General features: G+C 27.1%; 1 protein-coding gene across 1 annotated transcript in view; it reads left to right on the top strand.

Moving 5' to 3' along the window:
- Positions 1-10314, top strand: part of Nmdar1 (glutamate ionotropic receptor NMDA type subunit 1) — a 52179-nt gene extending 41865 nt beyond the window's left edge. The window contains exons 16-17 of the mRNA XM_075370628.1: positions 4715-4971; positions 10055-10314. Of these exons, the coding sequence (XP_075226743.1) occupies positions 4715-4971; positions 10055-10264 (467 nt within the window). The 3' untranslated portion in view covers positions 10265-10314. The remainder of the gene's footprint in view (positions 1-4714; positions 4972-10054) is intronic.
- The last annotated feature ends 3394 nt before the right edge of the window (positions 10315-13708 follow it).

Raw genomic sequence — 13708 nt, 5'->3', positions numbered from 1 at the left:
TACCAAAATTAGGGGTTGATTATAACTGAATTTATTACACCCAGAAAAATCTTCGGTTAGTTCATTGCCAATTCTTACCACTCCCTTCTTAAATTCTGCATAGAAACTTTAATCAGATTTATATATATATTTTTTATACGTTATGTATAAGTTTTGTTATGTGTTTTATTTATTAAATCTAGGTGGTTTGTGGTTTAAAAAGTAGATAGTATAAAATAATTTTCATTGCCAATTATTATGGACAGAAATGTAACATACTTTATAAAATTTATTTCCAAAGTTAATAAGCTAAAAATAGACTAAATAGATGTTTTTAAAATTGTTTTTTTCTTATTGACTGATATGAAACGAAATCAGTTTTATTTTTGTGGGTAATGATTAAGTTTATTTATTCTCCCTTAGGTAATTATAAGCATATACCCAGTTACAGCTACTCTAACTACTATCAAGAAATTCATTAGAACTTCGCTGGTAAGAGTCTGCAGAACTGGACGGCACGGCAAAGTCTGTGAACTATGTTTACAGTTCTAAATATGACCTAACCTAAAAGTGAAATGAAAATGGGGAGAAAATTAAAAAATAAGCGTGAAAACAATGTATTTCAGTTCAGTTAGATTTGTAATATAGAATAGTTTCAAATATTCCTCGAATTTTGTTAGACAGTGTTTTTTCATCCATTTGTTGAACCACGGGAATTGAATACATCACTTTTTCCTCAAAAAAAGGTGGGTTTACAAATCACACCACTAGGTATTTGATGGTACTAGGTAGTGTACAAAAACTTGATAATGTACTTGAAATAATAAAATTTAAAAGAAAATATATACTACAGCTTATTTTAATAGTAATTGCTCCCTTTCACTCCTGTTGATCAAATAGAATTTGGTTTTTGGTTTCCTTTTGCAGTTTGTTTAAGTACGATGCAGTAACATGGTATGCATGGTTGTTTTTAAAAAGATTCTTTAAGACATCAATATTTAGGTCCTATCACAACTGTGACATGTGGGAGTAAACACACACCTGGTACAATTGTGAGTGTAGCACATTGTGACATTTGGGAGTTTTCTTACAACCTATCACACATCAAAGCTCTTGGGTATTATTTGTTTGTAAATACAAATAATAACAAATATTTTATGTTTTTAAATTATTATAATTAGAAATCCATTTCACAATGTAATATTAGTTTAATTCAACATATTACACAATAAAAAAATAATAAACAAATAAAATAATAGTAAAGTACATAGTATCAAATTACAATTAAAAATAATAATACAACATTAATAGAATGAAGCTTTAAAAAATGTGTTTCTGTTGAATGAGAATTCTCACATTTTTCACTATAATGTAATTTGCTAGTAAAAATGTAGTCTAGATAAGTTTTAAAAAAAATTAAAACTAATATGAGATACCTTACTGCTTAAATATTAATTTTTCACATGCAAGGTAACTTACTATTATGTTAAACTTTGACATGAGACTTTTTGAAACAGTTTGATTCTTTGTTTAAATATAATATAAATCACATTTTTCACAATGGTTGCGGCTTAGGCTCATACACTGTTAGCTGACAGGTATGTGGAGCCTTTAGATCGTTGTTCACAGGCCGGTGATCAAACCCATCGTAATGTTTGTCTGCAAATGGCATTGGTGAAGGTATGTAAACGTTACTGCTACTCCCAGTTCTGGGAATGTTATTTAAATCATCATTGTCTAAAGTTTCTTGAAATTGCCTTTTCCTCAGCCCATGAATTAAGTATTCAGATATTGCTGAACAGAAAAGCAAGAGATCTAGAACCTGTTTTTTAGGAAGTGAATTTTTTTTACATTCAAAGGTGGTACTCCATCCAACAAACTAACTACTAAACTAACTTACTATTAACAATAGTTATATCAAAAAGGTGAAGCCCAAGTTTTCTAGTTTTTTTAGAAAACTATTTTCTAGTTTTTATAAAAGACCGATCGATAATATTCCATGAGCTGATCAAACACATTTACAACCCCCATATTTTCATTACACTTATTAATTATATTAAGGCATGGAACAGTAATGTATGTGTTCTTTAGTGATATTATTTCACCTCTGGACTTGCTGCGGTTGTGAACCATAGGCAGTTGAAGACATTAGTACAGCTTGACTATCTTTCCACTTGTTTAAACAGATTTTTCCATAATCTCGTACAATTCTTCATACTCCCCTCTCTTCATTTTATTATCTTTGGTAAACATATAGCCTGTTCCATATAGTTGATATTGTTCCTCTTCCTCATCTTCTAAATCCAACTCAGCTGTTGCTGCTTCCTGGAGAAAGATTGGATCTGGTACATATTCATCATCGGAATCACTGCCTTCCAAATCTGAATTAGGGTCATCCAGAATGGAGATAATTGCATCTTCATCATTATAAAGATTTTGCTGCTATTCTGGAAAATAAAAGAAAATATACAGAAATAAACTGTTAAGTACTATGGGAAATATTAATTTGCATCGAAAAAGTTATGTAGTACAAGATAATTTGGAAATAACAGGCATTATAAAATTCAAATAAATCTAAATAATGAACAAACACTATTGTGTCAAAATATTTAATTGAATTTCAAACAAACACATTTCCAATTTAATTGTATTTAGCATATAAATCTTTTCTGTTGCAGAGTTGCTTAAGAAAATATTACATCTATTTCCTTCATTTCATATTACTCTGTAAACAATTAAATGAGTATTTTTTTAGTAGGATGATATTTCAGTGAATGCTGCCAAAATTGTTACATACATCATACTCCTAGAGCTCACAATTGTGATACTTTAAATATTAAGTAAGTTTTTTCCCTCAAATTTAAAAGTAAAGACATTTTATACATATCACTAAGAAATACAATCCTTTAGTTACCATTTTAATTAAGCAAGAATGAAACACGAAACACAACACTTGTTCAAGTCAGAAGTTGATTTGCTAAAAGGGAAAACAAAATATCACTGTTTTGAAGTACCAACATAAAAATACAATTCAATCACAGTCATAGGAGCAGGAAGGGAACCACTTGAAAGTTGTTTAGACAAATTATCACTGAATAAAAATACTGTTACAATTATGACACCAGGGGGTGAAAGGGTTATGCAAATGAAAGTACTGAAGATGAAACAATTTTTTTAATCCCATCATTTCATTAAAAAAAATAAAAGTATTAGTTTACAAGAGATTATAGCTGGTAATAGAACACAAAAAACACAAACAGTAAGAAAGTGTTGCAAATATGGCAACAAAGATTTGTTACATAAAACACAAATAAATTCGATTGGTGAAATTTTTATTCTACAATTAGAGCTATTTGAACTAATTGAAGGAGAAATAAAAAAAAAGTTCATTTAATAATAATATAAAAAGCATGTCCACAGATACGTTAAAAATCGAGGGTTACACTTACAAAGTAATAAGTGCAATATTACATCACAGATCTTCGATTCGTGAAGGTCATTTATACTAGTTATATTAAAAAAGGAAAAATATGGTATGAAGTGATATGACTATCAACAAAAAAAATTGGCTGATAAATTCAAAAAATATATATTTGTTTGTTCTAGAAAGGGAATAAATTTTAATAATAAATCCATAAGATAACAATCTTATGAATATTAAATTCATAAAAAAAACTAAAAGAATAATTTAATAAAATGCAGTGTTATCCAAAAAAATTACAATTAAATTGTAAACCATCCGGTAAGATTCTCACAGATATCATTTCTTCCGCTCAAAAAACAAAAATTTCTGTAATATAAATAAAAATGCTTTTAACAAAATGATACTGATATCAAAAACGGTAAGATACTACATTTTTATTATCAAAATCTGTTATTAATTTAGAATTTTGTTTAAAAAAAAAAGCATGTTAAATATATGTAATAGACAATAGATTACAGTAATAGAAAATAAACAGTGTTTAAGTGTTCCACATAATAAGTAAAAATTAGAAAAATTTGTTACAAAATTCTTACTGGCCCAATTTCATTTATATGTAATACATACCACATTATTTACAGAAATAAAATAATTCTTATAATTATTTGTTGTTAAATAAATGAAATTGAGCCGATAAGAGTTTTGTAAAAACTTTTTCTATTTTTGCTTATCACATGAACGCGTAAACAATGTTTATTATCTATTATTGTATATTTATTGTTTACTATGTATATTTAACATGTATTTTTTTATACATAATTCTAAATTAATAACAAATTTTAATAATAGAAATGTAGTGTCTTAACCTTATTTGATTTTGCTAAAAACAGTTTTATTTATATTACAGAAATTTTTGTTTTTTGAGTGGAAGAAATGATGTCTGCAAGACTCTTGCTGTACGGTTTACAATTTAATTGTAACTTTTTTGGATGTTTTTTTACTGATAAGAAATTAATATTTTAGCATATGAAAAATACGAACCCTGACTGGAATTTGAACCAGAAGCTTAAGTTAAAAATTCATAAACTAACAATAGTTATACATTTTTAATGAAGATTTATATATTTTTGAGTTGTTTATATGTGTAACAGTTATTTATATTTTTCAACTTAAAAAAATACTGACTTTGTAATTATTCCCATTAACTCCCAAGAATAACAAAACTGTTGAAACTATTATAACTGTTATATATATATATATAACTGTTAAAAAATGAATTCTCTGTGTAATTATTTTGTATTAAATTTCTTTTAGGTGGATTTATGGAAGAGTTAGATAATAGATGGATATTATTAGGAAATGTATTATCAAAATGTGAACAATATGAAAAAACACCTAACACATTAGGACTGAAAAATATGGCTGGTGTATTTATATTAGTGGCTGCAGGTATTGTAGGTGGTGCTGGTCTTATTGTTATCGAAATGGTTTATAAAAAGCATCAAGTTCGTAAACAAAAAAGAATGGAATTAGCTCGCCATGCTGCTGATAAGTGGAGAGGTGCTGTTGAGGTTTGTATTAATCAATTTATGGTTTTTAATTACCTCTTTTCTTATTAATATTATTTATTTTAATTTAAATCACAGCTGTTCCTATTTTTCACCGCTGTATTCTTTTTGGTGAAATGTGAGATTTACACCCTTACCAAAATTAGGGTAATTTATTAACATTCTATATAATGATTTTAGCTTTTATAAGTATTAGTTGTTACAATCCAAATAGTAGAATACTGCTAATTTCACCTTTAGGTAGGGTAATTTGTGAAAGATGTATTGTATAAGCTTTTTTTGTATAGGGCTTTAATAGTCTTGGTTAAGTTTTGTACATCAGTAGTTATACCAGATGCATCACTTGCAGTTCAGTAACACGCCTTTTTAATTAAAAAAGATTTTTTTTTTACATGCATTAATATTACTTAGGATGTAATTTTCATGGGAGTACATGAAGATGTAATTTTAACAGTTTTATTTTACTTTTTATTTATTTCATAAACAGATATTTTATTCTGGTTGGCTTATAATTATATAGATCATATGAAATTAGATCTATATATTATATAAATCATATCAGAAATAAATAGACATGTCTAAGGATGAAAAAAGGAACATCCTAGCACTTGCTTGTATGAATCAAGGGAAACTGTATTAAAACCTTAATAGAAGCAGCTTCTCAAAATACACAAGTTATTGTAGATCGCATTAATATTTAAAATTAATAAACATGAAATAATATTAATTGTTAGAAATTATTTGTATTAGAAGTATTTGAAGCAAAATGTTGTCGATTTTTTGTTGAACGATAACCTTCAGTTCATCATTAGTTTGAGGATTTGATTCATAAACTATGCTTCAAGTAACCCCAAAGGAAAGAATTGCAACTACACGCAGATCTGCTCATCAACAAAGCCAGTTGCAATAATTAAGATATTTCAGTTTTTACATGATACGATCAGAAAATTTAAATTGAAGAATCTTACAGCAAAATGTGCATTTTTACACTACTTCGTTGTGATAACTTACATATAAATTTTTTTTTGGACTGGGAAAAATTCTTCTTTGAATGGATATCATTTCTGGAGTCTTAATGGAAGGTTGCCTATTTTCATTTTACACTGATCCCCCATCGTACACCATTTTTTTTTTAACTAAATCTTGCATGCTATTCTTTGCTGGGTTAGTGGTTCTATGGAATTTTTCTGCTTTTATTCAACGCTTTTCTTGAAAGTTTTCAGAATGCAATTAAACTTCCACTTTAGGATCCTTTCCTTGATTAAATAAGTTATTTCAATAAATACAAATGCAAAACAAACAAGATTAGTACATACACAACAAATAGTGGTGGTGGTAATAGCAGCAAAGGTATTAGTGTTAAAGTTGATGCTAAAAAAATTGCAGTTTGAGCTTGTTTGGTGAGCTTTTAAGTAGCTCACCTGTACATAATAAGTATAATGTAATTCACAATTTAGAAGGCATTAATGAAAATTATTTGAACATGTATTAATTATGAATATTAAAGAATCTTAAATATAAATATTTAAAAAATCTTTTATTTATTTATGTTTACTATAATTTAAAACCTCACCAACAGTGAAATATTATTTCTGTAAAAAAAAAATTAGTTAGTAATTGATTAAAAACTGCAACAGTAGCATAATAAGACCCTTTCTCATATACTGAAGTATTGTCTTGAAATACAAGAAAACAATTTATTGACTAGTTTGTCAGTGGTGGATATTGTTCTTTCTTAAAAATAAATGGTTATTACCATTTTTTTTAGAAAGATGAGTTTTAATTTCAATTATTTTGAAATTAAATGAATAATCTGTGTTTTATAAGGCTTCAAACTTGAGTGCATATAATTTCTGCATTGGCAGTAAATAACTTACCTAAAGGATAAAAAAAAATTATCAAATCATTACTGCTTGTCTGGACTAAGAGTTTTTGTGATTATTGAAAGGTTAAATAAGAATGAACTGTAAAATTAATGATAACAAATAATATTACAGTCATTAATTGTTATCCAGTATCTGGAAGAATATGATAAAAATTTAAATAGTCATAATTGTAAGTAAAAGTCTGTCATTCATCTGTTTACTCATAGTTATAGTATTCATTTTCAATAATACAACTCAGATAAAAAAAGCTTTATCAAAAAAAAAACCTTTTTAATATCCCACTATTTTTGTTTTAATTCTTGATTTTGTTATATAATTGGATTTTTACTACTTTTTATATTAATGTATTTGAATGCAGATAGTTTTCATGTTATCTAAAAGAAAAATGTAAGTTTGAGTAGGAAAAAAAGGTATTTATTCACTGAGTTACTCTATGTGCTGTGAGATCACAAAAACTCATGCTAGAGAGTTTAAAACAGGTAAACAAAATTAGAGAAAAAATATTCAATACTATCATTTGTATTTTGATTGTTTAATACATTTAGTTAAATGTCTCCTTTTAAAATAGTTTTGTTTGAATTTATTGTAAAAAAAGTTTAGATAAAAATAGCAATTATTATATCTATGCAATTAAATCCACAATGATAACAACTATGCTAATAGAGAAAGTAATCTTTATTGGCTATTATATTTGTTGTTTTTTATTTGTATACAGAAAATTTATTTAAATTTTTTTTTTATTCTTCTTTTAGATTATTATTAACAATAACAGTATAAACAATGTATTTATTTATCATTATTAATAATAATTATATATTAATTTTAATTAAGATCATATTAACCAGTAAGTGTTTGGGGTTTGTTTGTTTGTTTGTTTGTTTGTGTTTGTGTTTGTGTGTGTGTGTGTGTGTGTGTGTGTGTGTGTGTGTGTGTGTGTGTGTGTGTGTGTGTGTGTGTGTGTGTGTGTGTGTGTGTGTGTATTTTAATAATTTACATCAGTTCAAGTGAGGTGAACTGATCTATCACAATACAATATTGTAAATGCCCTTGCATTAGCACATGAACTAATTAATTCTATTAAACATGTTCTGCAATAATATCTCTCTCCTTTTAAGGCTCTACTAATTACTAATGTTTAATTATGTTTAAAGTATAACTGTACATACAGTGGAAAGTTTCATATGAATATGATGCTTACTGCCTAAAAGAAGTGGCTTTTTAAGACCACAAAATTTAAACCAAGAACATGACTCTATGTATGTATTATTAAAATTAGTGATGCTTGGGTTTCAAAGATCCTGTTTTAAAATCTCAATGTGTAATCATACCACTCATATGTGTGTGTATGCGCGCACGCACGTGTGTACAGAGTGATTACAAATTGCACGACAATCTCTCAGAAGATGATCCTATAGCCAAAAGTAAGAAAAGAATATTCATACAAACCTAAGTCAGAAAAAATGGTTCATTAGCAAGTTTTGGCTTGCAAAACATTTAGCTCTGCTTTCAGGTACCTCTGTGAAATTAGAATGTACTAAAAGTCTTGGGGTTCTAATCGAGGGGTAAATCTGGTGCTTCATTATGGTTTTGGATCTAAGAAATTGATTAAAAGTTGTCCCAAACTTCTATCTCACTTAAGTTTTAAGAGAAACGGGGTAAAACACGAAAAAATTTTGTCAGGAAATACACTTGTTTAAGTTTGGAATAAAATAACTTTGTTAATTTACCAACAAACAAACAAAAATTTCTAGTAAACTTTAAAGAGAATTTAATGTTGAGAAAATTTATGTAAATAACATATATTAATATTAAACGCAAATTTGAGATGTTCAAATTTAATTAGAAACTAAACACACCTGTTTGATTACAGCACCAAGCAATTCATTTAATAATATTTCTATCTATATACTTATGCATATTTGCTATGTTTTATTGCTGGTGCATACATATGAATAATAAATAAATAAAAACCATATAAGTTATCTAGTGAATATTTTAAACGTATGTTATATGTTAAAGTACCATTACATAATGCATTTAAAAGGAAATGCACTATGTGAATGAGATAACTTAATAATTAAATTTTAATGTCATTTTTTTAAATCTTGTGTTTAAAAAAAATGTATTTATTGTTCGTTATATTAGCATAATTATTGAAAAAAAAGATATTGATGTAAATTTTTTCTTACATTTAAAGTTCAGTGATCTTTGTTTCAAATTATCTCTTGAGAATTCACTGCTTATTGTATGTCTATAAAATAGATTTATGATCATTGCAAAATTTATTGCTGTCATTAAAATTAAAGTAGAGGTTAACTTTTAACATTTGTAGTTTCTTTTTTGTGTAATATGTTGATTTTTTATTCTGAGAATTTAGTTTTATATTGATCAATTACTAAAACTAAAAAAAGTAATAAATTAAAAATGTTTTATTAATTAGTAACTTTTTTGTATGATTGTAATTGGCATCAACATATGTAGTAATTTTTTGAGCATTAATTTATTATTAATAATTTCTTTATTGGTGTTGCCTTAATCCTTGGTTTTCTGCAATGTATAAATTTGAATTAAAAGGTTTTATAGTTTGTTTTAATAAATAAAAGAAAAGATTGTTTAATATTGAGATTAAATTCTTACTCATATGTATAAAATAACAATTATATAAATGCATTTACATTTACATTTACGTGTATTAAAATTATTTACATATATAATATTTACTTGGCTTAACATCAGTACTAGGCACTATGTAGTTTATAAAATAATTATTAATAATCATCACATCACTTTCTAATTGCATACAATTTTCAGGGTGTATTCAACATATTTTAATAAATGTAGATCTGCGTACTTAAAAGATACAAAAGAATATGAAGAAAATTTCAAATATAAAGTAATTATGCAACTTGTATCACATTCCATCCATAATCAAGTAGTGTTATCTGTTCAAATGTACCTGTTCATTATTTAAAAGTACAAGTAATATTATTTTTTAATAATTTCACTAGATGTTTATAAATATAAATATCATTTCAATGAAATGGTAAACTCTATATGAAAATTCACTGTTCTTTGTTTTATGTAGCAATAAAAGGAAAAATTATAAAAGATTATATATGAATCTATTGTTTTGAAAAATGATTGTCAACTAGATAATTTTTTTTATACAAACATATACTGGTATTATCAAATTGTTTCAGAAGCGCAAAACACTACGTGCAACAATTGCAGCTCAAAGAAGATTAAAAGCCAATGGTTTAAATGATCCAGTAAGTCTTTCTGTTGAAGCATTACCTCGTAGTGTTTTGGATATACCTAGTCCTGTTCGTGCTTGGCCTGGTGGATGTGATGTTCGTCAACGATCACCTTTGCCGTTACCATGTCCAGATCCTTCAGATTTAATTGTTTAATTTAATTAATTAAAAAATAATAAATATTATATTGGTAAAGTTGTTTTTATAGAAAATTATTTATGATTGTTATTTGACTTGAACATAATTATTCTATGAAGTGCTTCTTGCCGAGATGAAATTCTTGGTGAATTTCTTGTTGAGATTGCCAGGTTATTTGTTAACAGGTTGGCTAGAATTTAAAAAACTATTACACAAAAATGTTGTATAAAAATAAAATATATCACTATTTATTTTATGATATAAAATTGGAAGTACCTAAGCTCTCAACTGGGGTACTTAGTTCATCTTTTATATCAGTCTATGTTTTCAAAGAATGTCTGTTGTGCTTTATTTGTAATCAAGTTTTTGTAATTAAAAATTAAAAAGAAAATATATATATATTAAAATATATATATAATATATTTGAATCATTTTATTTAAATAATTTGCATAACTGAATTTATTAGTGCTTGAAAGCCATGTGTATTGCAAATAATTAATATATTAGAAACGTATGAGAGATACTTTTAGATTGTAATAATTTATTTTAGAATGGAAATAAAGTACAGCTAATTATGGTGGTATTTATCGGGGGACCAGAATGTTTAATACTTACCCCAATTTTAACCATCTACTTTTAATTAAATGCGTAAGCATTTGTGTGTAACATATAATAGCATAGTTAATGTGTTTTATGTAGATGTAGAGTAACATAATTTTTTATTTGAGATTAAATGAAAGACGTATTTCTTTTTAGAGCAATTTTGAATGATTTTTTTTCTATTTTGTATATTTGAAGAAAAAGCTTTTTTTCATATTGTTAATTTTATTTTATTTTCTCTAAATTGAGTGATTAATTATGGCTTTTCTACATTAAAGCACCATCTATATTAGACTTATTGTGGCTAACATTGTTATATCAAATATCTGAATAGTACTTGTAAGAATAGAAGATAAATTATTGGGTCTTATGAGGTAATAGAAGAATGTCTCAAAAAGTAAAGTAAAATTTTATACACATTATAAAAAATTTAATTAGATATTCATCACATTCCATGTTTATAAACATTGAGTGATTTTTAATTTACTAGAGTGCTCTTTATTTTAAGATATACTATAAGAGATGAGGGCAGTTTGGAAAGTTTTTGGCCTGATTAAGAAAACAAGAATTTGCAAAAATTTTTATTTTTCAATGCAGTCACCTTGCAATTTGTTCACTAGGAAAAAAGTGGCTGTCTAAGCTTTGACTTTATCATTTGAAGTAAATCTTTATCCAGCAAGCCATTTCTTCGAGTTTGGAAAGAGGAAGTAATCATTGGGAGCCAAATCTGGCACATGTGAAAGCACTTTAAAGTGCAGGTAATGAAGTTTTGCAGCAATGACTCCGAGACCTGTGTGCATGTGCATTATTGTGGTAAATAACACTTTATTTTTGACCAGATGTGAATGTTTATCATGAACAACCCTTCAATTAGTCCAGTAGTGAAGCTTAATAATATCTGGTGATGGTCCTGCAAAGGTGGGATCATAACTAAAGTTTGCTTTTTTTTACCTGGCAAAAGTACCAGGTGGTAATCTGTGGACACTACGCTACAAGAATTTCAAAAAAAAACTGTAGCCATGACTTTCCCTGCAGATAGAACTATTTTGCCTTCTTTGGTTCACTTTTACTTGCTTCCTCCCACCCATTGTTTGGTCTTCGGGGTATAATGATGAATTCCTGTTTCATCTAATGTTAAAAAAACATTGAATAAATTCAGCGGAATTGCATTTAAATAAGTCTATTGAGAATTATTAAGTCAAATGCATTTTTTGTCAACTGTAAACAAACATCCACCCATCTAGTGAAAAGCTTTTTCATACCCAAAATGTTGTGTAAAGTACAGTGGATGTGATCTGGTCTCTTGAGATACTTGTAATGTCAACAAGATCGCATACCTTCAGACAACGATCATGTAATATGGATGTGATGATTTCATCAGTCAGCAGCTTTTGGGTGTCCCAAGCTTTCATCATCTTGAATGGATGTAAAGCCATGTTTAAATTTACAGATATCATTTTTACCATCAGAATCAAGGGGGAGAATCCTTTAGAGTGGAATCTATCTCTTTTTGTATGTCTGTCTGGGTTAAACCTTTCAAAACAAAGTACTTTATAACTGTTCGAACTTCAATTTTATCCATTTTTCAGCTAATGTTAAAACTTGTTTGTTTTTCTTGATTGTAACTAACAACCAACTAAGCGTATGTGTCTAACTTTGCAACATGCCATGTGAAGGATCATAGATGTACTTCTCTGTTTTTTTATATGAACGTATACAGATTCGATGATTATCTTTATAATCTCATATTCTTAGTAGAATCAAGAGGACTGGATAATAAAAAACATCATGAAAATTGATTTCAATAGTATAAACACACAAATAAAGAGAAATAATAATATAACCAAAAAGTGAGTACACTATAGAATCTATCAGTTTATCCAACCATCCATATATAATAATTTCACTATAATTCTTGAGGTCTTATCTAATGTAGGGAAATTTTCAATGCACGCTTATTTCTTTATCTGTGTCTCAATTAAGTTTTGTGTATCCATAAATAAAATTCTATGCAAATGCTAATCTACAGAGAATTACAGTTAACTGATGTCATAACATACATTTTATGAGGTATAACAGAATTTCCCTAATTACCAAGTGGATGCTAAATTTTATAGTTGTATTTGAGAACATTTTGGGACAACTCCTTCCTGTTTTTTGAACAAATCATTTAGAAATCAATAAACATCAACTACCAGCCAATCAGCAATGATTATTTTGTAGACATTTTCATAAAAATCTTGGCAGTGTTACCTATAACACGAATAAATCAGCATATATAATTTGTGTTGTACTGTATTCTTAATTTCTTGACATCTTTTCTTTATTATAAATAAACCATAAATAGAGTCCTTTTAATCATATTACTAAGGGATCAGAGATGTATGATTATTTAGGATGCAAGAAATACAAAAAGATATTATATCGTCTCTTGTGTTGCTAAATAAATCTGTGATGATATTACAGATGTATATATATAATCATATACATATTGTAATATAAATCTGTGTATGATTAATAATGTATGACATGACTCAAATTTTATTACAGTAAACAATGACTACACTACACTATTGCTTGCTGTTTTGTACAGTATAGTGGTTCATGTATCGTAGTTCATCTCTTCCAAAGTACATGAATTGGCAACCATGCTTCCAAATGTCATAATTATTCTAAAAACATCTCAGATGATTATAAGCTGATTTAAAAAATTCCATTGTGTTAGACTTTTCAGAAACCATGGTAAATTTATTTAATTTGTATCTGTGTATAAGCAGTTTCATTAGTATTCATTCACCTACTTTATTTTATGTTTTATTTGAATTTTCATTTTTGATGTAGTTTTAATTTAGAAATTATTT

Source organism: Lycorma delicatula, chromosome 7 (genome assembly GCF_047948215.1).
Source record: "Lycorma delicatula isolate Av1 chromosome 7, ASM4794821v1, whole genome shotgun sequence".
NCBI classification, from domain to species: domain Eukaryota; kingdom Metazoa; phylum Arthropoda; class Insecta; order Hemiptera; family Fulgoridae; genus Lycorma; species Lycorma delicatula.
The sequence above is the reverse complement of the archived record's forward strand: the minus strand, read 5'-3'. Positions and strand labels throughout refer to the sequence as shown.